The following is a 24,269-nucleotide window of genomic DNA, read 5'->3' on the forward strand; positions in this document are numbered from 1 at the left end:
TCAACTGGTTTTCATCATTTAATTGATTTATATAAATATGTTGGACAATTCTTTCAATATAGAATAGCTGATTATGGTCTTCAGATTAACTTTCCTATTTGGTTCTGTATCATAAACTACAAATACTTTTTCCTCCAAACATTAATTCACAAACTTTATGTATGTCAACCTTCTCTTACAATTTTCTACAAAATTATTATAATTTATCTCAAAAGGGTGTGAATTTAAAAGTATACAAACAAAATAAAGGTCTATTACAAAATAACTATTTTACCTCTTTAAGTGAACTCTTCCTAAACAAGGCAGAAGTTCTCTGATGTTTTCTGTGGAGATTTTGCTTTTCCTGAAGTCGAAATCTAGAGTTTGATGTTGTAGCAGATACTGAATCTGTTTCCAGGTCAGTGAGCAAGAGGTCAGACCTTTAGACACTTTCTCCAGAAAGCAGCGTGTCAGTTCATCATCTTGTGCTTCACACACCACTGACACCAGCTTTTTAGAAGTCTCTTCAGATAGCCTGAACACATACAGTAGAACTGGACTTTATCAGTATGTAAAACTAGTTGATTTACTTAAACTGACAGTTCACCCAAAAACTTTGTCATCATTTACTCTCCTTGTTTTTCAAACCTGTGTGCAGAACACAAAAGATATTTTGAAGAAAGTTGGTTACCGAACAGCACTGACTCCCATTCACTTCTGTTATATGGGCATAAAACCTGACCGATTAGTTCTGATCTCTTTTCTATTCTTTTATCCTTAAAAAAAACCTTAGCTTTGTATTCTGTTGTAGGCTATATGAGACTTGTTCTTTTAGCTGTCCTTCTTTTGCTCCCATTGTTTACCTCATTTGTAAGTCGCTTTGGATAAAAGCATCTGCTAAAAAACTAAATGTACAACCAATGCAAGTTAATGGTGTCCAGCTAACAACATTCATCAAAGTATCTTCTTTTGTGTTCTGCGGAAGTCATACAGGTTTGAAATGACAAAATACAGGTTGAAGGTGCCCCAGTTTATTGCATCATAACCATGTAACCAATCATAGAAACTCATTTGACAACGTGGATCAACAGTTCGAGACATAGATATTTAATAATGATGCAGAGATTAGCCACTGCACTGCTATCAGCTCTCGACAGTGTCTGGAACTGCAAAATTCTGTATATCTATGTACGTCCAAGCTGTCGCAAATTAGTGGAATCAGTGCTAATATGCATATTCATATCTATGATCCAATCTGGTGTGACTGAGTTGGTATTTCTTAATGAGGCGAGGGTGTCAAGTTACACCCAAGTCATTTTAAGGCATGAAGAAATTACATAGTAGGAAATGACTTTTACATTTCCTTTTTTTATGATCAGAGACATTTTAAGTGATAAAATTATCAAATGCATTGAAACATTAACAGAAACGAATGATTCAACAGTGCTGAACACACACCTGATAGTCTGGAGTCCCTGAAGACACAACAGAGCAGTGACAGACACAGCCTCTAGTTTACATTCAGTGAGATCCAGACATCTGACAGACAGTCGTCTCAAGAGAGAAGTTAAGCTGCTCACAATCCTACTGTGAGTTAGTTTTGAGTCTTTAGTGACCACTGAAAGCTCATCTGTGTTTAGTAGAGAATGACCATTAAATGACCTCAGAGCTCTGACCATCATCATCACCATTCTGTCTTCAAGACTGTGAAAGACAAAGTTAGAGATTTTTTAATTCAATTTTATTTTTATTGTACCTTAAAAGTGCTAAAGAAAAAGGAAGATGAAAAGAGGAGTCATTTATTACAAAATAATCATAATGTAGTCATAAATACAGAAAAAGTGATAAATTATATGAATAATATGCACACTAAATAAAGAGTTAAGAATTATGTCATGTTCACTTTGGCAGGACAGTCCTCTTCCGTTTAAACATTGTGACAAGAGTCAGTGCAAACATATGATCTGAATGAATGATGTATAACTATGTTCAGACTGTTACCACAAATCTGACTGAAATCTAAATGAAATGATTGATTGTCACTACTGTGTAAAGCAACTGTACAGATCTGATATATGTGTTCCATGGCATTCTCTCGGTTTTGCAATAACTGATTTGGTTTCTATGGCAATGATGTTGGAAGACAGTCGTGTGCAGAACGACCAGTGTATGATATCATGTGGGGTCAGTTGTGGTCTAGTGGTTAGAGAGTTGGACTCGTAGCCAGAAGGCCCCTGATTCAATTCTCAGTGCCACCAGGAAATGACTGAAGTGCCCTTGAGCAAGGCACCTTACCCCTGTTTGCTCTGCAGTGATAGCTGCCCACTGCACCCTACTTGTAAGTTGATTTGGATAAAAGCGTCTGCCAAATGAATAAATGTAAATGTAAATATCACAGTTTCACGAGAGCAATTCCACAGCACACTGCTGTTTTTTGCTCATGGTGATGTCATACTGAAGCGTCAGACTGAAACGGATTTTTCCAGAAAAGTAATTTGAATCAGATTTCAAACCACATATGAATGTATCTTAAAACAGATTTCATGTGATTTTTTTATGTTCACACCTGATAAAAAGTGATTGGATTTCAATCTGATATAAACACAAAAATCGGATTTGAACTGACAGTCTGAATGTAGCCCAAGATATTGGTGCGCGTACAACCGCATTGCTCTTTATTTGAACATGCTTGTGCGCTTATACATTTGAAATGGCAAACTTACGAGAAAAAAGACCCAAAATGTGACTGGCCCTAAGTGTTTCGTACAGGGCATGATATTAAAACATTCGGGGCTTTACTGAAACATTCAGGGCTTAAACCTCCTAACCATCCCTAACTCCACCCCTGGTCAGTTGCAAGGAACTAAAAGTCTAAAAGTGTATAAGTGAAGAAACACCTTCGGAGAATGACAGGAGGGTGAAACCAGACAGGTGCTCCTCATTGTTAATGCAATAATGACCTAAAAAATGAGTTTTGTGAAGTTTCATTAATGCAGATGATGTATCATACCTGAGTCTCTGCAGGTGTGTGATGTGTCTGAAGAGTGATCTGACTCCTCTGAGAGAGATGGCTTGTGGTTTTAGAGTCAGGTTTAGTGTGGAAGGTGAGAGACTCAGTACTCTCCCCACACATCTGCAGGTGCTGCTGGGTAATTTTCCACTCAGAGTGACTGTAAACATCACAGTCTGAAGCAGAGGAGTCACCTGATCTCTCTTTACTTTGAGCCCAAACTCTTTACACACTGATGGAAAACACTTCTCAGAATTCCTGAAAAATAAAGAGAACAGAAGTACATGTTACACAGCATTCTGCAATACTTGACTGTCAACTATGAAATAAAACACAAAGTTATGTTTCTCATGAAACACTCACCTCAACAGTGAGATATACGGCAGACACTGGAGGAATCCTCTCACTTCACTCTCTTCATGTGTCCAGTCTATCAGCTCTACTGGTTTCTTCTCTGTTTGGAGTTTCAGCACTTCTAGGAGGATGGAGCTCTTTCTCTCTGAGAGCTTTATTGTCCACATTGCAGGAGATGACTGATGATATATTGACTGTAATGCTGGTAGGACACTTCTGTCTGTTTCACTCTCATAGTTCTTTACATGTGAGTACAGATCCAGCAGAAAATCTGATTGAACAATGTTAAACTGAAACCCATGAAAATTTCTCTCCTCAAAGGGGAAAGATGTGTAGTTGCACACAGATGTAAACAGTTTTGTGTATTTTTCTCCTGTATCTGTTTCACACTCTGATGCTGCAACACTCAGATTCACGAGGAACTGGAAACACTTTTCAGACTTATACTGACCAACACGTCGTTCAAATCTGTAAAGACACAAATATAAAAATCATTTTAATGTCTAGTGCTGATCATTTAAAAACCTGAACTTTGAGTGATTCAGTTTAGACTCTTCACACATTCCTCACATCATTACAACAGCTGAAATGGTCTTTAAAGTGTGATTTGTGTTGTATATTATCTCATGATGAATCAATGCCTGTTTCTCAAACCAAACCAGGTAGATCACTTGTTATTTCAGTAAGTAAAACTTCAGAGCCTTAAGAGGGCTGTCAGATAGATGACATTTATGATTTAAAGACACATCAGTTGTTGAAAAATATACACACATGAAATATTCCATCTTATTTCAGACAGAAGGAGGGGAAAGTGGTCAGAGTGTGAAACACAAAACTGCTTAATTCGCATTGTGTGTAAATCCAGCGTTAGGCCCGTTTCACACCACACGTGTAAGCAGCACATAGGAGAAGCGAGAGCAGCCCGTATGGAGAGTGTTGGCACTAAAAGACACTAAAGGGTTTACTGACCATAGGAGAGAGGGATTGACTTGTGATACGATCGCTTTTCTCTCACACATACTCAATATAAGCTTATAACATGATGTCTATGTAGTTTCATCAGTTTCTTCAGAAGGTTTTGATGACAGTGGGGTTCAGACAGAACACTGACAGCGTGATGTGATCGTTTCCTCCTCATTCATATGCAATATAAGCATAACATTTAACATACACTTGTATTATAAATTCTTAAATGTGCTGTTTTGGTAAAAAAAACTCCTGATTAAAGTCTTTCTGGAAGTCATGGCGACTGTTAAAAACACATTTGACACCACTTTTTGTTGTCCTAATGTTGACCCACTTCCTTCCGTTGTTTACTCAACTTGTAAGTCACTTTGGATAAAAGTGTCTGCTAAATGACTAAATGTAAATGTATATGACATCAGTGAGAGCTCATGATAGACACACTGTTTACCTGCAAACAAACCACTGCTGCTTACAGCACAAGACCTGTTGAACCTATGAGTCTCTTGACTACAGTTCCATCAGCCTTACGCTTATTTTGCACATTTATTTACAGATTCAACATAAAAAACAAACACAGAGTGTTATTGTATCATGAGACTCTCACCTGAGTTGTGAGATGTACGGCAGACACTGGAGGAATCCTCTCACTTCACTCTCTTCATGTGTCCAGTCTATCAGCTCTACTGGTTTCTTCTCTGTTTGGAGTTTCAGCACTTCTAGGAGGATGGAGCTCTTTCTCTCTGAGAGGTTTATTCTCCAGACTTCAGGAGATGACTGATGATATATTGACTGTAATGCTGGTAGGACACTTCTGCCTGTTTCACTCTCATAGTTCTTCACATGAGAACACAGATCCAGCAGAAAATCACACTGATAAATCTGATACTCATCATCTTCATTATAATTTTCTTCATCAAAGGGGAAAGTTGTGTAGCTGCACACAGATGTTAATAGTTCAGTGTATTTTTCTTCTGTATTTGTGTCAAACTCTGATGCTGCAACACTCAGATTCACGAGGAACTGGAAACACTTTTCAGACTTATACTGACCAACACCTTGTTCAAATCTGTAAAGACACAAATATAAAAATCATTTTAATGTCTAGTGCTGATCATTTAAAAACCTGAACTTTGAGTGATTCAGTTTAGACTCTTCACACATTCCTCACATCATTACAACAGCTGAAATGGTCTTTAAAGTGTGATTTGTGTTGTATATTATCTCATGATGAATCAATGCCTGTTTCTCAAACCAAACCAGGTAGATCACTTGTTATTTCAGTAAGTAAAACTTCAGAGCCTTAAGAGGGCTGTCAGATAGATGACATTTATGATTTAAAGACACATCAGTTGTTGAAAAATATACACACATGAAATATTCCATCTTATTTCAGACAGAAGGAGGGGAAAGTGGTCAGAGTGTGAAACACAAAACTGCTTAATTCGCATTGTGTGTAAATCCAGCGTTAGGCCCGTTTCACACCACACGTGTAAGCAGCACATAGGAGAAGCGAGAGCAGCCCGTATGGAGAGTGTTGGCACTAAAAGACACTAAAGGGTTTACTGACCATAGGAGAGAGGGATTGACTTGTGATACGATCGCTTTTCTCTCACACATACTCAATATAAGCTTATAACATGATGTCTATGTAGTTTCATCAGTTTCTTCAGAAGGTTTTGATGACAGTGGGGTTCAGACAGAACACTGACAGCGTGATGTGATCGTTTCCTCCTCATTCATATGCAATATAAGCATAACATTTAACATACACTTGTATTATAAATTCTTAAATGTGCTGTTTTGGTAAAAAAAACTCCTGATTAAAGTCTTTCTGGAAGTCATGGCGACTGTTAAAAACACATTTGACACCACTTTTTGTTGTCCTAATGTTGACCCACTTCCTTCCGTTGTTTACTCAACTTGTAAGTCACTTTGGATAAAAGTGTCTGCTAAATGACTAAATGTAAATGTATATGACATCAGTGAGAGCTCATGATAGACACACTGTTTACCTGCAAACAAACCACTGCTGCTTACAGCACAAGACCTGTTGAACCTATGAGTCTCTTGACTACAGTTCCATCAGCCTTACGCTTATTTTGCACATTTATTTACAGATTCAACATAAAAAACAAACACAGAGTGTTATTGTATCATGAGACTCTCACCTGAGTTGTGAGATGTACGGCAGACACTGGAGGAATCCTCTCACTTCACTCTCTTCATGTGTCCAGTCTATCAGCTCTACTGGTTTCTTCTCTGTTTGGAGTTTCAGCACTTCTAGGAGGATGGAGCTCTTTCTCTCTGAGAGGTTTATTCTCCAGACTTCAGGAGATGACTGATGATATATTGACTGTAATGCTGGTAGGACACTTCTGCCTGTTTCACTCTCATAGTTCTTCACATGTGAACACAGATCCAGCAGAAAATCAGTCTGCTCAACCTGATACTCATCATCTTCATTATAATATTCTTCATAAAAGGGGAAAGTTGTGTAGCTGCACACAGATGTTAATAGTTCAGTGTATTTTTCTTCTGTATTTGTGTCAAACTCTGATGCTGCAGTGAACAGATTCCCCAGAAACTGAGCAGCAGATTCTCTCTTCTGACACCAAAGATCTTTAAATCTGTGGAGAAACACACATCATTATCACATTAATGTCCAGTGCAGGATAATATGAGATACTGTGAGTGATTCATCATTTAAATAAATTATAATCAAATAAAAAAGTCACATTCAATGTTCAGTTCAGTAACAGTTGATATTTGAGGTGTGTTGTTAAATTAGGAGTATAATAATGTAATAGATCATCTCTTTATTGTTTATTGATAGATTCTCTCTTGTGGATTATTCAGTACATGTTTAGATTAGATTTAATTAGATTAGATTCAACTTTATTGTCATTACACATATACAAGTACAGTGTAACGAAATGTAGTTTAGGTCTAACCAGAAGTGCAATTAGCAAGTGCAGGATATACAGTGTGAATAAATACAGAATACAATATTAGGAAAATCATTTACGATGGGCATGTACTATGAAAATATGACAGACGGTATGTACTATGAACAATATAGACAGAAGGCTATATACTGTGAACATTAATGTACAGGTGGTTATGAACAGATATCAATAAAGACTATACAATAGTGCAAGTGACTTGAGTGTGCATTAGTTACAGACATTAGCTATTAAAGTTACAGTGCAGAAGATGAGTTAATTTAGTTATTGAGGTTACAGTGCAGTAGATGATTTTATGCGGTTATTAAGGTACAGTGCAGTACATGAGTTAATGCAGTTATTGAAGTTATAGTGCAATACATGAGTAGATGCAGTTATACATTTACAGTGCAGTAGATGAGTTAGTGCAGTTATTGAAGTTACAGTGCAGTAGATGAGTTAATGTGGTTATTGAAGTTATAGTGCAATAGATGAGTAGATGCAGTTAGTTATGCAATAGATGCAGTTATGCAATAAATGAGTTACAGTGCAGTAGAGAAGTTGGTGCAGTTATTGAAGTTACAGTGCAGTAGATGAGGTAATGCAGTTATGAGAGTAGTCCATTAGTGCAAATTAGCATTCAGTGTAATATTCCTGGTGTGCAAGTGAGCAGTATAGAGTGCAAATGATGCTGTGTGTATAAACAGTCCGAAAGAGCAGATACATGAAGTACTGGTGTGTACAGTTCCGTCATGTATGGCAGCCGTGTAGTGCAATGTAAACATTGTAATAGCAGCATTAAGTTAAAGTTATGAGGGGTAGTGGAATCAGCGGGGAGCAGAGTTCAGTAATGAAACAGCTCTGGGAAAAAAGCTGTTTCCTAGTCTGCTGGTTCTTGTCCGGAGGGACCTGAAGCGCCTACCGGAAGGCAGGAGAGTAAACAGTCTATGAGCGGGGTGAGAGGAGTCCTTGAGAATGCTGCGAGCTCGACACTGACAGCGTTTCTTCTGGATGTCCTCAATGGAAGGGAGTGTAGTTCCTGTGATGCGCTGGGCTGTTTTCACCACCCGCTGCAGTGCCTTGCGCTCAGCAACAGAACAGTTCCCGTACCAGACTGTGACACAGTTGGTCAGGATGCTCTCTATCGTGCAGCGATAGAAGTTCACCAGGATAGTTGAAGACAGTTGGTTCTTCTTCAGTGTCCTCAGAAAGAAGAGACGCTGGTGAGCCTTCTTGACCAGGCATGAGGTGTTGGTGGTCCAGGACAGGTCCTCCGAAATGTGGGTCCCCAGGAACTTAAAACTGGAAACACGTTCAACAGCCGTCCCGTTAATGTGGATGGGGTCGTGTGTGCCTCCTTTCGCCTTCCTGAAGTCCACGATGATCTCCTTTGTCTTTGAAGTGTTAAGGAGCAGGTTGTTGTTTGAGCACCATGTGGCCAGGTGCCGTAGCTCCTCCCTGTAAGCAGTCTCATCGTTGTTGCTGATGAGACCAATCACTGTTGTATCGTCTGCAAACTTGATGAGGGAGTTAGATCCATTCACAGGCCTGCAGTCGAGTGTAAAAAGGGAGTAGAGAAAGGGGCTCAGTACGCAGCCCTGTGGTACACCAGTGTTGAGGGTGGTTGTGGTGGAGCAGATGTTGCCTAACCTAACAAGCTGAGGCCTGTTCGTCAGGAAATCCATAATCCAGTTGCAGGTTGCATTGTTAATGCCTAGGTTTCCAAGTTTGATGATTAGCTTGGAAGGCATTACGGTATTGAATGCAGAGCTGAAGTCTACAAACAGCATGCGTGCATAGGTGTCCTTATTGTCCAGGTGTGTGAGCACGGAGTGCAGCGCCATGGACACTGCATCATCTGTGCTCCTATTGCTACGGTAGGCAAATTGGTATGGGTCCAGTGTGGATGGTAGAGAGTCTTTTAGGTGTGACAGGACCAGCCGCTCAAAGCACTTCATAACAATGGGTGTGAGTGCTACAGGGCGGTAGTCGTTCAGGCATGTCGGGCTGGAATGTTTTGGAATGGGCACAATGGAGGTGGATTTGAAACATGCTGGAACCACTGCTTGGGCGAGGGACAGGTTGAAGATGTCCGTAAAGACCCCAGCGAGCTGCTCCGCACATGCCCTGAGTACGCGACCAGAGTTGCTGTCAGGGCCAGCAGCCTTGCGTGCGTTTATCCGGCTTAGTGCAGTGTAAACATCTGTGGAATTTACTGTGATGATTGTAATAGGTCTAAAGTCTGCGTGCAAATAATCAAACATTGACAACACTTGATTGTATTGGGGCACACGAGGACCCCCAAATAAAGTTCTGCTTAGGGCCCCGTAAAGGCTTTGGTTGGCCCTGCGATCCCCTTCTGAAAGGCTCTTTTCACACATACACAATCAATCTCAGATCAAAGCACACATGACTGTAACTAACATTCACCTCATATCACCTCACCATTTGGATGTTTAAACCTCTAATGATAGATAAGATGAGAAAAGTGATCACTTCCATTATAATCTTTAATTTACATGTTTAGGGAAACTTAATTTACATAACGGATCGGAAAAACGGGGTTGAGAAACAGTATAAAGTTTTAATATTTATATTGTTCTGGGTTCAAACTGTCACACTTAAGGCAAGATTTACTAAATAGGGAATATAATGTGAATATAAAAATAGCACATAATGTGTTAACGCCAACAGTGAGTTAAAATGAACATCAGTTTTAAGAGTGCAGTTACCTCATGCACTCAATACACATTAATATCTTCTGATAATTCCAGCAGGAGGAAAAGCAGGTTTGCTACAAAACATCTTAATACACTTGAGAATAAGAAGCATTTGTTATTCTCTCTGTTGTGATGATAAACTGATGTGATACAGAACAGGATTCATGTGTTTACTGTTTGAGGAAGACGAGTAAAGAGCTGCACGCTTGTGTCCTGTTCTGTCCAGATTTAAGCGTCATCCACACAAGCTGTTAATTAAATTGAATATAAACAAATATTACTTAGTATGTGTTTTAAGGAGTCACATAGCGTGACTATGTGGTTCAGCATATGATTGCTTCATGAACCTGGGAGAGATCAAGGCCGGCTGTTCACGAAAGATTTGCTTAAAAGTGGGGCAATTCCAACCATTACAATTTTTAAAGGACAGTCTGGGGCTTCAGATTCGCAGCCTGTAAGTATATTTTCATTGTAAAAGACTTAATTATGGACTAACGTGAGTTGAGTTTGTCGTGTGTATGTAGCACATGTTGTTTTTTTATGTGATCTGTAAATGCAGACACGAGCGCAACGTGAAAAAAGACATAAAAACATAAGTCCTAATAATCAGTAGTTATGTTCCAACTAGAGGCAACAAATCTGGTGTCTATAATGGGGTTTATTGTCTTTGTAGAGTCGTGACATGTCGTAACACTGGTTGATCAAGAAGCAAAAGTGCTCATGTTATTTATTTTGTTATTATTCCTTCTGCAATGCGATCTTTCTCTCTCACACAAACTCTGTATGATGTTTAGGGCCTATGGTTGTTTGTTTATAATGAATTAATCTTAACACCGGAATATTATGTTTATAACAAACAATCAATGTACATATGTTTCTTTAAGGTACATCTCAGCAGGGCCACAGTTACGCACAATTTTACATGTCGTCTCGACCAGAATTCGACCAATCACTACGCACCGGTTAACTGGCCAATCATAGCACACCTCGCAGTTCAGAGCAATGAGCTTTGTAAAAAATCTGCGCTTTTTAGAAATGGTTGATCTTTGTATTGTTTACTGGATAGCTGGATGTTTTAGATTCTTTAGCAAATGTGCCACAAAGATTAAGTCATTTAATTTGTGTCCTTTAAATATTTATAATGATTCATATAACTGACACAGACGCAGTTTCTACATTTTGTTTGTTTTCAATGACAGTAACACTAATATTGAGAGCTCTATTAAAGTCACATGCTGTTGTGTCCTGTGTGTAACATCACATCACATCACTTCATCACATCACACATCATCACAACACGTCCCATAGTCACATCACATCACATCATCACTTTACTTCACTGTTTGCTGGATGACCACAGTCACTCTCTCTACAGCAGTGGTTCTCAACAGGGATAAAATGAGCAATGAGATGAAATTCGTTTAAAAAACTAAAGACAAGAATATTTCTTACAATTTGGCCATTTTATAATGAATACATTTTTTTCCAGTTAATTAAAAGCTCAAAAATATTTTAATGGGTAGAAATTGTGAGTTTCTGTAAGTGGGAGGGGGCCGCTGTATTCAACCAAACACAATGTGGTTATGAAACAGTTCCACTCGCCACATTATTATCAAAAAGTTGTATTTTTTTATTACTGTTTGCTGGATGACCACAGTCACTCTCTTCAGCAGTGGTTCTAAACTAAACACAAGTTTGTTGAGTCAGAATTGGTCTTAAGACTCTCACCTGAGTTGTGAGATGTACGGCAGACACTGGAGGAATCCTCTCACTTCACTCTCTTCATGTGTCCAGTCTATCAGCTCTACTGGTTTCTTCTCTGTTTGGAGTTTCAGCACTTCTAGGAGGATGGAGCTCTTTCTCTCTGAGAGGTTTATTGTCCACATTGCAGGAGATGACTGATGATATATTGACTGTAATGCTGGTAGGACACTTCTGCCTGTTTCACTCTCATAGTTCTTCACATGTGAACACAGATCCAGCAGAAAATCAGTCTGCTCAACCTGATACTCATCATCTTCATTATAATATTCTTCATAAAAGGGGAAAGTTGTGTAGCTGCACACAGATGTTAATAGTTCAGTGTATTTTTCTTCTGTATTTGTGTCAAACTCTGATGCTGCAGTGAACAGATTCCCCAGAAACTGAACACCAGATTCTCTCTTCTGACACAAATCATCAGTAAATCTGTGGAGAAACACACATCATTATCACATTAATGTCCAGTGCAGGTTAATATGAGATACTGTGAGTGATTCATCATTTAAATAAATTATATTCAAATAAAAAAGTCTCATTCAATGTTCAGTTCAGTAACAGTTGATATTTGAGGTGTGTTGTTAAATTAAGAGTATAATTTAAGTGACAACAATGTATATCTCACAGTGACAACAAACTTACTCAGTGTCACAGACAACCAGCATAAATAATAAAGATGATGAACGCTGTTGTTGTTTTAAAAGAAGTTACCACATCAACTCCATTACATTACAGCAGGTTTGCTACAAAACATCTTAATAAACTTGAGAATAAGAAGCATTTGTTAATCTCTCTGTTGTGATGATAAACTGATGAGATACAGAACAGGATTCATGTGTTTACTGTTTGAGGAAGACGAGTAAAGAGCTGAACGCTTGTGTCCTGTACTGTCCAGATTTGAGTCTCATCCACACAAGCTGTTGAACTGAACACTGACAAATATTATTCGGTTTTGTTCTTTAAAAAGGTGACGAGTGCTTCACTTCACTATAAAATTGTTGATTTTAGCAGAAAAGTGCTGGACGTTGTTTTCATTATCCAATGGAATAAATGGAGAGGCGGGGCTTCTGTTGTGGTGACAGAACTTTACAGTTGCTCAAAATATCTGGAGACTGTAATGATGAAGAAACTTGTGTTGGCTGTTGTGGGTTAACCGAGCAAGATCAGATCAAGCGCCCTCTGCTGGTACATGTTTTAAGTTTCTGATAATATGACAGTTTAAAGCAGTGGTCACCAACCCTGCTCCTGGAGATCGACCGTCCTGCAGACTGTATCTCAAACACTGCTTCAGCACAACTGTCTGTAATTATCAATCAAACCTGAACACCTTGATTAGATAGTTCAGGTGTGTTTGATTGGGGTTAGAGCTGAAATCTTCAGGACGGTCGATCTCAAGGAGCAGTGACCACTGGTTTAATGCAACTTGAGCACTCAGACTATAGTCCTTGACTGACAGGACAGCTGATTCGGTGGTTGCCTAGCAACAGGAAAGACGGTTATGCGTTACTATTTTAAAAAAGTCAACCAAAAAGGCAGAACAGTGTGTCTCTTGTTTTCAATCATAAAAACACGTTCTGTGTGATCGGTCCTAAGAGCTGTGACTGTAAACTGATGTGTGAACAGGATATTCAGGATATCTGTAAGTAATACAGTCGTCAGTCATAAAACATGAACAATAATGACATATGACATCAGTGAGAGCTCATGATAGACACACTGTTTACCTGCAAACAAACCACTGCTGCTTACAGCACAAGACCTGTTGAACCTATGAGTCTCTTGACTACAGTTCCATCAGCCTTACGCTTATTTTGCACATTTATTTACAGATTCAACATAAAAAACAAACACAGGGTGATATTGTATCATGAGACTCTCACCTGAGTTGTGAGATGTACGGCAGACACTGGAGGAATCCTCTCACTTCACTCTCTTCATGTGTCCAGTCTATCAGCTCTACTGGTTTCTTCTCTGTTTGGAGTTTCAGCACTTCTAGGAGGATGGAGCTCTTTCTCTCTGAGAGGTTTATTCTCCAGACTTCAGGAGATGACTGATGATATATTGACTGTAATGCTGGTAGGACACTTCTGCCTGTTTCACTCTCATAGTTCTTCACATGTGAACACAGATCCAGCAGAAAATCACACTTTTCATAATTCATAGATGACAGCAGCATGTTCACAGTTGTTTCTTTGATCTCTTTCTGACAGAGAGCTGCTTGTAGAATCAAATTCTTTATAAATAATATCTTGCTTTTCTTCCACAGCTCAGATGATTGATTTGATGGTTCAATAAATCTAAACAGAGCAAACAGGTTTTTGTTAGTGATGACCAAAGACAACATTAGTTTAAATGGCGGCAGCTGGACTGTAAAGTTAGATTTCAATCAAAAAAAATTAAGACATTGTTTTAAAAATGTTAAAAGTAAATTAACAGTATCAACTGAGGATGAAGTTATGTCTGCCCACCCACCCAGGCTGCTTCATCTGAACTGTTTTGCAAATATGAGCAGAAAAATGTATTTTATTTATTTAAAGATTTCAGTATTGCAGTTCTGTTATTAGACTCTCACCTGAGTTGTGAGATGTACGGCAGACTCTGGAGGAATCCTCTCACTTCACTCTCTTCATGTGTCCAGTCTATCAGCTCTACTGGTTTCTTCTCTGTTTGGAGTTTCAGCACTTCTAGGAGGATGGAGCTCTTTCTCTCTGAGAGGTTTATTCTCCAGACTTCAGGAGATGACTGATGATATATTGACTGTAATGCTGGTAGGACACTTTTGCCTGTTTCACTCTCATAGTTCTTCACATGTGAGTACAGATCCAGCAGAAAATCACATTTCTCATAATTCACAGATGACAGCAGCATCTTCACAGTTGTTTCTTTGATCTCTTTCTGACAGAGAGCTGCTTGCAGACACAAATCCAGTACAAATAATCTTTTTCTCTTTTCCCACAGTTCAGATGATTCATTTGATGGTTTAATAAATCTAAAGAGAGAAAACAAGATTCTTTTAGTGGACTGTAAAATTGGATTACAGTCTAAAAATAGATTTTTACACAGGACGGACAAAACACATTTTAAATGAATAAACAAGTACAGTGCACATCATAAATGAATACACCCCCTTCAAAAATTAAAATTTGGATCAATTTCTCACTAAATATAGGACTATTTGCTGCATTTTCACTAAACAGATTTACAATAACATTTATTTTTATTGACATAAGAGTGTGGTCACCTGACCTCTCTAGGATAAGAAAAATAACATATTCAATTAAAATAAAGTTTTGCAAATATGATTTCACCCTTAATCTAATACTTTTAATGTTCTCTTTGACCTAAGAACATCACAATTCTTCTAGACATTAAATTAACTCCTCCTCAGGTAATAAACTCAGGGATAGCTGTAGTGGAGTAGGCGGGGCGAGACCGTGAATGGAGGCCGGTGAGTGAGTGTTAATGAGCGTCAGCTGTGCGCGCACCGGTCTCGTATCACGAAGGAGATCCGGAGCATAAGAGAACAAGCGACCGGACCATCGATGAGAGAACCAGGCCTGGATTTTAGTTGTGGTTTGTTTTATTCGCTGGCAGTCGTCTGTAAGGGGCTGTCGGCTGTCTTTTTACTTTGTTATTATTTTGATTAAATGTTTAAATGTTTGCCGGTTCCCGCCTCCTTCCTTCCTTTTAATGAACCTTTCTACAATAGCATCATGACACACACAAATGTCAGAATGAATTCTATAAATAAATTATTTGTTCTTCTACATTTAACAACTGGAGCTGCAACAGAAGTCACTATTTATTTGCTGGTGCAATCTTTTTTATTTGCGTCTGTAACTATGGTTACAAGTGTCACGTGCAGCTAGAACACGCTTGTTCATAAAGACAGAAGAAGGCCTGGATCACACATAACACGTTTTTTGCCGTTAGCATTTTGCACGCTGTTTATTTGCAAAAAAACTAACTCTGAGCAGAAAAGTGCTCGACGCCATGGAATGAATGGAGAGGCGGGGCTTCTGTTGTGGTGACAGAACTTTACAGTTGCTTAAAATGTCCGGAGACTGTAATGATGAAGAAACTTGTGTTGGCTGTTGTGTGTTAACCGAGCAAGATCAGATCAAGCGCCCTCTGCTGGTACATGTTTTAAGTTTCTGATAATATGACAGTTTAAAGCAGTGGTCACCAACCCTGCTCCTGGAGATCGACCGTCCTGCAGACTGTATCTCAAACACTGCTTCAGCACAACTGTCTGTAATTATCAATCAAACCTGAACACCTTGATTAGATAGTTCAGGTGTGTTTGATTGGGGTTAGAGCTGAAATCTTCAGGACGGTCGATCTCAAGGAGCAGTGACCACTGGTTTAAAGCAACTTGAGCACTCAGACTATAGTCCTTGACTGACAGGAAAGCTGATTCGGTGGTTGCCTAGCAACAGGAAAAACGGTTGTGCGCTACTATTTTCAAAAAGTGAAGCTAAAAAGCAGAACAGTGTGTCTCTTGTTTTCAATCATAAAAACACATTCTGTGTGATCGGTCCTAAGAGCTGTGACTGTAAACTGATGTGTGAACAGGATATTCAGGATATCTGTAAGTAATACAGTCGTCAGTCATAAAACATGAACAATAATGACATATGACATCAGTGAGAGCTCATGATAGACACACTGTTTACCTGCAAACCAACCACTGCTGCTTACAGCACAAGGAGGATCCTGCCCTCTAGGTGCGTACTGGGAAGGGTCGCTTGGGGAATCGAACACTGCATCAGGCGAGCTCTGAACGGAATCGATGTTCCCCGAGAGTGTCCTGCTAATCTCCTTTTTGCAAATCCCTGAACGTGCCTTCATCCAGGCTGCACCAACCCCTTCCTGTCCCTCCCCGCCCTTGGTCCCATATTGCCCTGGATTTTGTGGTTGGTCTCCCGAATTCGAGTGGAAATAAGGTAGTCCTCACAGTAGTTTTCCAAAGCCGTTCACTTCCTAGTCCTCCCTAAACTCCCCTCTGCTAAGGAGACAGGCCGGACGGTCGTAGATCACGTGTTCTGGCTTCATGGTCTTCCGGAGGACATGGTCTCCAACAGAGGGCCCCAGTTATTTTTTTGCTTTTGGCGTGAATTTTGCCTACAGGTTAGCGCCTCCGGCAGTCTGTCGTCGTGATTCCAGCCACAGTTTAATGGCCAGTCCGAGCGCACCAATCAGGAACTGGGTCGGTTGCTCCGCTGCCTGGCTTCTCACAACCCTTCTTCTTGGAGCCAGCAGCTTACGTGTGCTGAATAAGCTCACAACTCATTGCCGGTGGCATCTACTGGGTTATCAACTTTAATGTGTTGCCTCGGTTACCAACCTCCTTTGTTTTCTTCCCAGGCTCCCGAAGCTGCGGTTCCCTCGTTCCCAGCGTTTATACTCTGTTGCTGCCTCACCTGGAGAAGGGCCAGGAAGACGCTACTGTGGGCCAGGGACCGTACCAAGCATGCCGCTGACCGACAACGGAGGAAGGGTATGGTTCTATATGAAGGACCTTCCTTTGTGGGTTACGGTAATAAGCAGGATATTGTATAAGAAGCAGGTTTTTATCACAGGAATAAGCCCCGGCAGTGTGATCAGGACCCGACGCGAAGCACAATCTGGTCATGAAACAGTTTGCCTCAACACATTATCAACACATTTGTGTTTTTTTGATAAGTTTGTTCCTGTGGTGTGTTATAATTGTTTTAATGTGCCCGTTCATATATACAATATGTGTAAAATACAGACTGGGTCTAAACGGATTCCACTCCAAAATAATGTTGGAACAAACTCATCCCTCAAAATGTATGAATTATCATAGAGACAATTTCATCTCAGTGTCAGTGATATGGACTTAATAACACTTAAATGATTTTACAGGAATTACAGCATGAAAGCGGCATTAAGACTTCAAGAACACACTCGGATCAAAGAACACTTCACAGCAACTAACATTCACCTCATATCATCTCAGCATTGGGATGTGTGAACATCTAATGATGGATAAGATGAGAAAGAAAAGTGTTCACTTCCACTATAATCTTCAGTTTACATTTTAAGGGAAACTTCAGTGTGGGCAGTCGTGGCCTAATGGTTGAAGATTCGGACACGTGACAAGAAGGTTGTCAGTTCGATTCTCAGAAATGGACATTTCTACGGGTGATTAAGGTCACTTATCAATACAAAAGCACAACATCTCAACATCTCATGACAAACACAATCTACCAAGAGCAGCACAAATGAGCATAAGGTTTAAGTAAATAATGATGTTAATTATCAGTACATTGACCCGCACAAACCTACACACTATGAGAGACAAAAGTCATAATAAAAATGATGAACACTATTATTGTTTTAAAAGCACACTCTTAGAATGTTGGGTTAAAAACAACACATTCTGTGTTCAGTTAAGGACCACACATTAATGTGTTACGTTTAGCACATTTAAAATTTAAAACATGTTAATAATGTGTTAACACAAATTATATGTAAAAATGAACAAAATCCATTTTTAGAGTGCAGTTACCACATCGACTCAATAAGACAAAAATATCTTCTGATAATTCCAGCAGGAGGAACAGCAAAATATCTTTGAACACTTGAGAATAAGAAGCATTTGTTATTCTCTCTGTTGTGATGATAAACTGATGAGATACAGAACAGGATTCATGTGTTTACTGTTTGAGGAAGACGAGTAAAGAGCTGAACGCTTGTGTCCTGTTCTGTCCAGATATGAATGTCATCCACACAAGCTATTAATTATATTAAATACTAACAAATTTTACTTAGTTTATGCTGGCGTTCAGAATTTGTCTTAAGACTCTCACCTGAGTAGTGAGATGTACGGCAGACACTGGAGGAATCCTCTCACTTCACTCTCTTCATGTGTCCAGTCTATCAGCTCTACTGGTTTCTTCTCTGTTTGGAGTTTCAGCACTTCTAGGAGGATGGAGCTCTTTCTCTCTGAGAGGTTTATTCTCCAGACTTCAGGAGATGACTGATGATATATTGACTGTAATGCTGGTAGAACACTTCTGCCTGTTTCACTCTCATAGTTCTTCACATGTGAACACAAGTCCAACAGAAAATCACAGTTTCCATGGTATATATAAGAAAATAATGACTCCAAAGATGATTCTGTGATTTCTTTCAGTAAGGAAGGCTCTTGTAGACAGAGATTGAATGATAGTAATTTCTTTCTTCTTTCCTGATTCTCAAATGAATCAATGCTCGATAAAAGAGACCTGCAAGCAGATTTAAAGGTATTGTTACACAATTCTAGAAAATAGATTTATTTTTCTCTGACATGTTTAAAGTCCAGTCATGAAGGAGATGAATAATAAACAGAGTTGGGTGTAACTAGTTACAAAATAATTAGTTTGTAATTATTAAACTGTAATTTAATCAGTTACTTTGGATGTAATTGAACTTTATACTGTATAATGTATACAATATTGGAATTTACATAAAAATTCAAAGTTCAAAATTCCAACATTTGTAATACTTAATTCAGTTAATAAGGGTACTTTATAAAGTTTTATATTATTTATTTAAAGGTATATTCACTAAACTCCTCCCTACGGTAGGATGTTGTCTCTGTAGCGCATCCCCCATTTTGAGGAAGTAGTGCTTACCCAGTGACCTTACGGTACCGGGAAGTGCCCCCTACCTATCCACTGGAAGATTACAATTTTTTCAATTAGGAAAATGAGACCTTCCTTGTCTGAACATGCTTCTCAGTTTCTATTCCAAACCCATGTCATATATTAAGACTGGACAACTGCAATGCTCTAGTGGTTAGCATTCATGCTAACCTGACCATACCCTGCAAATGACCCACTAATGCAGCAGCACATCTGGTTGTTAATTAGTTGATCACAACATCTCCATTCACCAAGACTCATCAACCATCACACATTCCAGCACGGCCAGAAACCTGGGAGTGGTAATCGATGATCAGCTTAACTTCACGGACCATGTTGCCAGCATGACCCAGAATGCAGCGGCTACAGTGGTCTTCAATGAATAAAAGAGAGCACATGTCGCTCCTCTCTTCATTAGGTTCTGTAGCCATCCTTAAGAATCTGCTGAAAACGTCTCTTCCGTCAACAACTGACTGATTAGTTCTGACTTTTATTTATTTTCTACTCTTTCTATCCTTTAAAAAAATCCTTTGCTTTGTTTTGGGCTATGAGACCAGTGTTTACTGCACTTATGCTTTGTGTTGCCCTTATGTTGTTCCAATTGCTACTATTGTTTTACCTCATTTGTAAGTCGGTTTGGATAAAAGCGTCTGTTAAATGTAAAAGTTAACCCAAAAAAATCCAAATCACACTCCTCCTAATCTTACTCTAATGGCAGTAATAGAAAAATTATCCTTTTACCACAACTCATTCCTACAGGTAAACATCCATAACAATGAGGCACCAAATACCTTGAGCATGTCCTATCAGCACTTAATAACACCAAAAAGACCATACATTCACAACCAATCATAAAGTGCCACAAAAATAAACTTGGGTAACTAAAATATTTTACATAAATGGAAAAGGAAAGACATATCAGATTATTTTGGTGGCTGTGAGAGGGAGAAACCAAATTTCTATGACTAAAAACATCCCTGAGAATGAAATAATGACATTGCCTGGTTGGATGTACATTATTCCTAACTTGAATGCCATCTCTTTTAGCACTGTGTATTCATTTTTATCTATATAATTTGTGTTTAGAGATTAGCCTTGCTTGACAACATAATAAAAAACTAGATTAGAGTTGGTCATAATATTATAACAACAAATTCTGTTGTATTACTGTGGTCATACCTCAATTCAGAGATGTACGGCAGACACTGGAGGAATCCTCTCACTTCACTCTCTTCATGTGTCCAGTCTATCAGCTCTACTGGTTTCTTCTCTGTTTGGAGTTTCAGCACTTCTAGGAGGATGGAGCTCTTTCTCTCTGAGAGGTTTATTGTCCAGACTTCAGGAGATGACTGATGATATATTGACTGTAATGCTGGTAGGACACTTCTGCCTGTTTCACTCTCATAGTTCTTCACATGTGAACACAGATCCAGAAGAAAATCACACTTCTCACTGAGAATTAAGTCATCACAGGGAAACGATGTGTGGCTGCACACAGATGTTAATAGTTCAGAGTAGATCTCTCCTGTATTTGTGTCAAACTCTGATGCTGAAATAAACAGATTGACAAGAAACTGGAAACACTCTTCTGTCTTATCCTTACATAGAACAGAAGATAATCTGTAAAGGCACAAAGCAAAATTTTATGTTGACGTTGAAGAATTACTTATTTTTCCTTTACTTCAATTTACAATGGATCAAACTCTTTTTTCCTCAACTAGCATGCATATCACTTAGTTATGATAAAGTCAACCTTCAGTGGTTTGTTACAAGAGCTATTAGATCCAAAGTGTTTTCCTCACAAAAAAAATATGACAATGCACTTCATCTTGTTAAGGCACTAAAATATATTCAAATGTCAGATTTTTACCCTTAAGTGCTTGCTCACATTATCCTCATTCTGCACAAGTGCGTTAAACACCTACTGTGCATTAACACCGTGTGTCGTTTGTCTCTAGCGACAATGTCGCTAGATGGCGTTCATAGCTTTGGTTGTCTTAGAATCATTTATAAACAAAGGTTGCAGTAACTGATGGGAGACGGATGACGTGAGCTCTACTGCTTACTCACACTGGTAGTCGCTCCCGAAAGTCTCTCATCGTTTGCATAAAGTTGAGCAATTCTCAACTTTGTCACATTGCTTCCTGTCGCCAACGTTCACTGTCGCTTGTTTCGCCGGCTATCCATTGAAATTAATGGAATTTCCTTTGTCGCTGCCGGTCTGAGCAGGGCTTAAAGCCTTGTTCGTTTGACTAATGTAAGCGCTCCCAACCATGCTTGGGTGCGGTTCACTTAACCGTGCTCTGGCCTGCTTGAAGAGGTGGGCTCAAGCGTGGTTTGGTTGGGCTCAAGCACGCATGGGAATGTGTGATCGCAAACCGTGCAAGATCGCGTGAATGAAAGCATGAAGTAAATTATGCAATGGTTTAAATTCCTCCCTGAAGTTCAGATGAATCCGTAAAAATATCTAATAAGCACTATCACTGTATTTTATGATAGGCTTCATGATATTAAAGTAAATTAAAGATATTAAAGTGCAGAAAATAACAATGGATTTCATTGTGCTGAGAGAAAACTTTTTTATGTTTTCTGAAAAGCAGTCACACCGTAATGTTGAAAGCGTGCTTGGAATCGGATCGTAAAGAACAGTGAAAGTGGAGGCCAGCAGGGGAGAAGGGACAATCGTGCTCTGGCTTTTTTTAGGCACAAACGTGCCTAGTGTATAAATTGACTCTAATGCTGGTAGAACACTCCTGCCTGAAAGACTCTCACCTGAGTTGTGAGATGTACGGCAGACACTGGAGGAATCTTCTCACTTTACTCTCTTCATACGTCCAGCATCTCAGCTCTACTGGTTTCTTCTCTGTTTGGAGTTTCAGCACTTCTAGGAGGATGGAGCTCTTTCTCTCTGAGAGGTTTATTCTCCAGACTTCAGGAGATGACTGATGATATATTGACTGTAATGCTGGTAGGACACTTCTGCCTGTTTCACTCTGATAGGCCTTTACATATAAACACAAATCCAGCAGATAATCACACTGTTCAATCTGATATTCAAAATAATCATCATCATCATCACAGGGGAAAGTTGTGTAGTTGCACACAGATGTTAATAGTTCACTGCATTTCTTCTCTTTATTTGTGTCACATTCTGACGCTGCAACACTAAGATTCATCAGAAACTGGAATGATGACTTTTTCTTTTCTTCTTTTTTCAAAGTGTCTTTGGAAAACCTACAGGAACAGAGACGTGAGAGTTTGTATTGTCAAAGAAATTCATCATACGTGGCGCCACCTTTGATGTTCTATGTATAAAAAAAAAAGGAATATTAACTATGTAATTTATGGTGCAATAGGTTATATTCCACCCACAGGGATTATTATGTTTCAGTATCAGTCTGGATTTAGAAAATGAACCTGCTGTCAATGTTAGTTTGGGTTAGGAACGGTTTACAATTAATAATTCAATTACAGTACAAATAACTATCACATTTGGATATAAACAAAAATAGGAAGAAAACAAAAATGTTTCAAATTTTGCCAAGTGTGAAGCTAATAAACTGTACTTGTATTACTGGGGTCATACCTGAGTTGTGAGATGTACGCCAGATACTGAAGGAATCCTCTCACTTCACTCTCTTCATGTGTCCAGTCTATCAGCTCTACTGGTTTCTTCTCTGTTTGGAGTTTCAGCACTTCTAGGAGGATGGAGCTCTTTCTCTCTGAGAGGTTTATTCTCCAGACTTCAGGAGATGACTGATGATATATTGACTGTAATGCTGGTAGGACACTTTTGCCTGTCTCAGAGTCCTTAACACGTGAGTACAGATACAGCAGAAAATCCCAGCGTTCAATCTGATCCTCTAAATCATCATCATCATAATATTCTTCATCAAAGGGGAAAGTTGTGTAGTTGCACACAGATGTTAATAGTTCAGTGTATTTTTCTTCTGTATTTGTTTCAAACTCTGATGCTGCAGTGAACAGATTCACCACAAACTGAGCAGCAGATTCTCTTTTCTCAAAGAAAACATTCTCAAATCTGTGGAGGAACACATATTTATATTTTAATTCCCATAGAGACACTGCTGGAGTCTCATCATTTGCATAAAGTAATTCTAAATGAAAATGACTTGGACATCTGGATTGATTTAAATAAATAAAAAAATCCCATCGATTCGATCAGAGTTGTTTTTTTAGAGATGTCTGTTATTAATTTAGAAATATTTCTAAGTAGACAATCTTAACCTTGTTTACTGGATAGTTTGACGGTGAGTGTCTTCATATGTCTGGACGTAGCAGTTGTCAATTAGCTCTTAGCGCAAATTTCTCTTTCGTGTCATTCGCATCGCCCTTTTGCGCGTTTGCGTCTTTGCATTGACTTTGAATAAAGGTTACTTGCGAAAACACTTAATTCACGTTGCGTGAAAGTTTATTTCTGACAGAAAGTTTTTTCATCAAATAATAATTGCAGGGCAATCCCCAATCCAAATCTTGGCAACTTTTTATTAAATAAAGTAACATGTCGGGGGGCACGGTGGCTTAGTGGTTAGCACGTTCGCCTCACACCTCCAGGGTTGGGGGTTCGATTCCCGCTTCCGACTTGTGTGTGTGGAGTTTGCATGTTCTCCCTGTGCCTCGGGGGTTTCCTCCGGGTACTCCGGTTTCCTCCCCTGGTCCAAAGACATGCATGGTAGGTTGATTGGCATCTCTGGAAAAAATTGTCCGTAGGGTGTGAGTGCGTGAGTGAATATGTGAGTGTGTGTGCCCTGCGATGGGTTGGCACTCCATCCAGGGTGTATCCTGCCTTGATGCCCGATGACTCCTAAGATAGGCGCTGGCTCCCCGTGACCCGAGATAGTTCGGATAAGCGGTAGAAAATGGAATG

At 39.2% G+C, this 24,269-nt stretch overlaps 1 protein-coding gene across 7 annotated transcripts in view; it reads right to left on the reverse strand.

Annotated features, from left to right (window-relative positions):
- The window catches only part of si:ch211-281l24.3 (uncharacterized), a 40,840-nt gene that overhangs the window by 2,015 nt on the left and 14,556 nt on the right, over positions 1-24,269 (reverse strand). For 5 of the 7 annotated variants that reach the window (XM_056756469.1, XM_056756465.1, XM_056756466.1 and 2 more), the window contains 13 exons: positions 22,968-23,423; positions 22,154-22,615; positions 20,561-21,001; positions 18,566-18,982; positions 14,302-14,718; positions 13,610-14,026; positions 11,700-12,158; positions 6,478-6,936; positions 4,914-5,375; positions 3,353-3,811; positions 2,990-3,247; positions 1,438-1,683; positions 275-514 (listed from right to left, as the gene is read on the reverse strand). In XM_056756469.1, the coding sequence (XP_056612447.1) occupies positions 275-514; positions 1,438-1,683; positions 2,990-3,247; positions 3,353-3,811; positions 4,914-5,375; positions 6,478-6,936; positions 11,700-12,158; positions 13,610-14,026; positions 14,302-14,718; positions 18,566-18,982; positions 20,561-21,001; positions 22,154-22,615; positions 22,968-23,423 (5,193 nt within the window). The remainder of the gene's footprint in view (positions 1-274; positions 515-1,437; positions 1,684-2,989; positions 3,248-3,352; positions 3,812-4,913; positions 5,376-6,477; positions 6,937-11,699; positions 12,159-13,609; positions 14,027-14,301; positions 14,719-18,565; positions 18,983-20,560; positions 21,002-22,153; positions 22,616-22,967; positions 23,424-24,269) is intronic. The other 2 variants (XM_056756467.1, XM_056756471.1) reach the window with 2 other exon arrangements.

Source organism: Triplophysa dalaica, chromosome 9, assembly GCF_015846415.1.
Source record: "Triplophysa dalaica isolate WHDGS20190420 chromosome 9, ASM1584641v1, whole genome shotgun sequence".
NCBI lineage: Eukaryota > Metazoa > Chordata > Actinopteri > Cypriniformes > Nemacheilidae > Triplophysa > Triplophysa dalaica.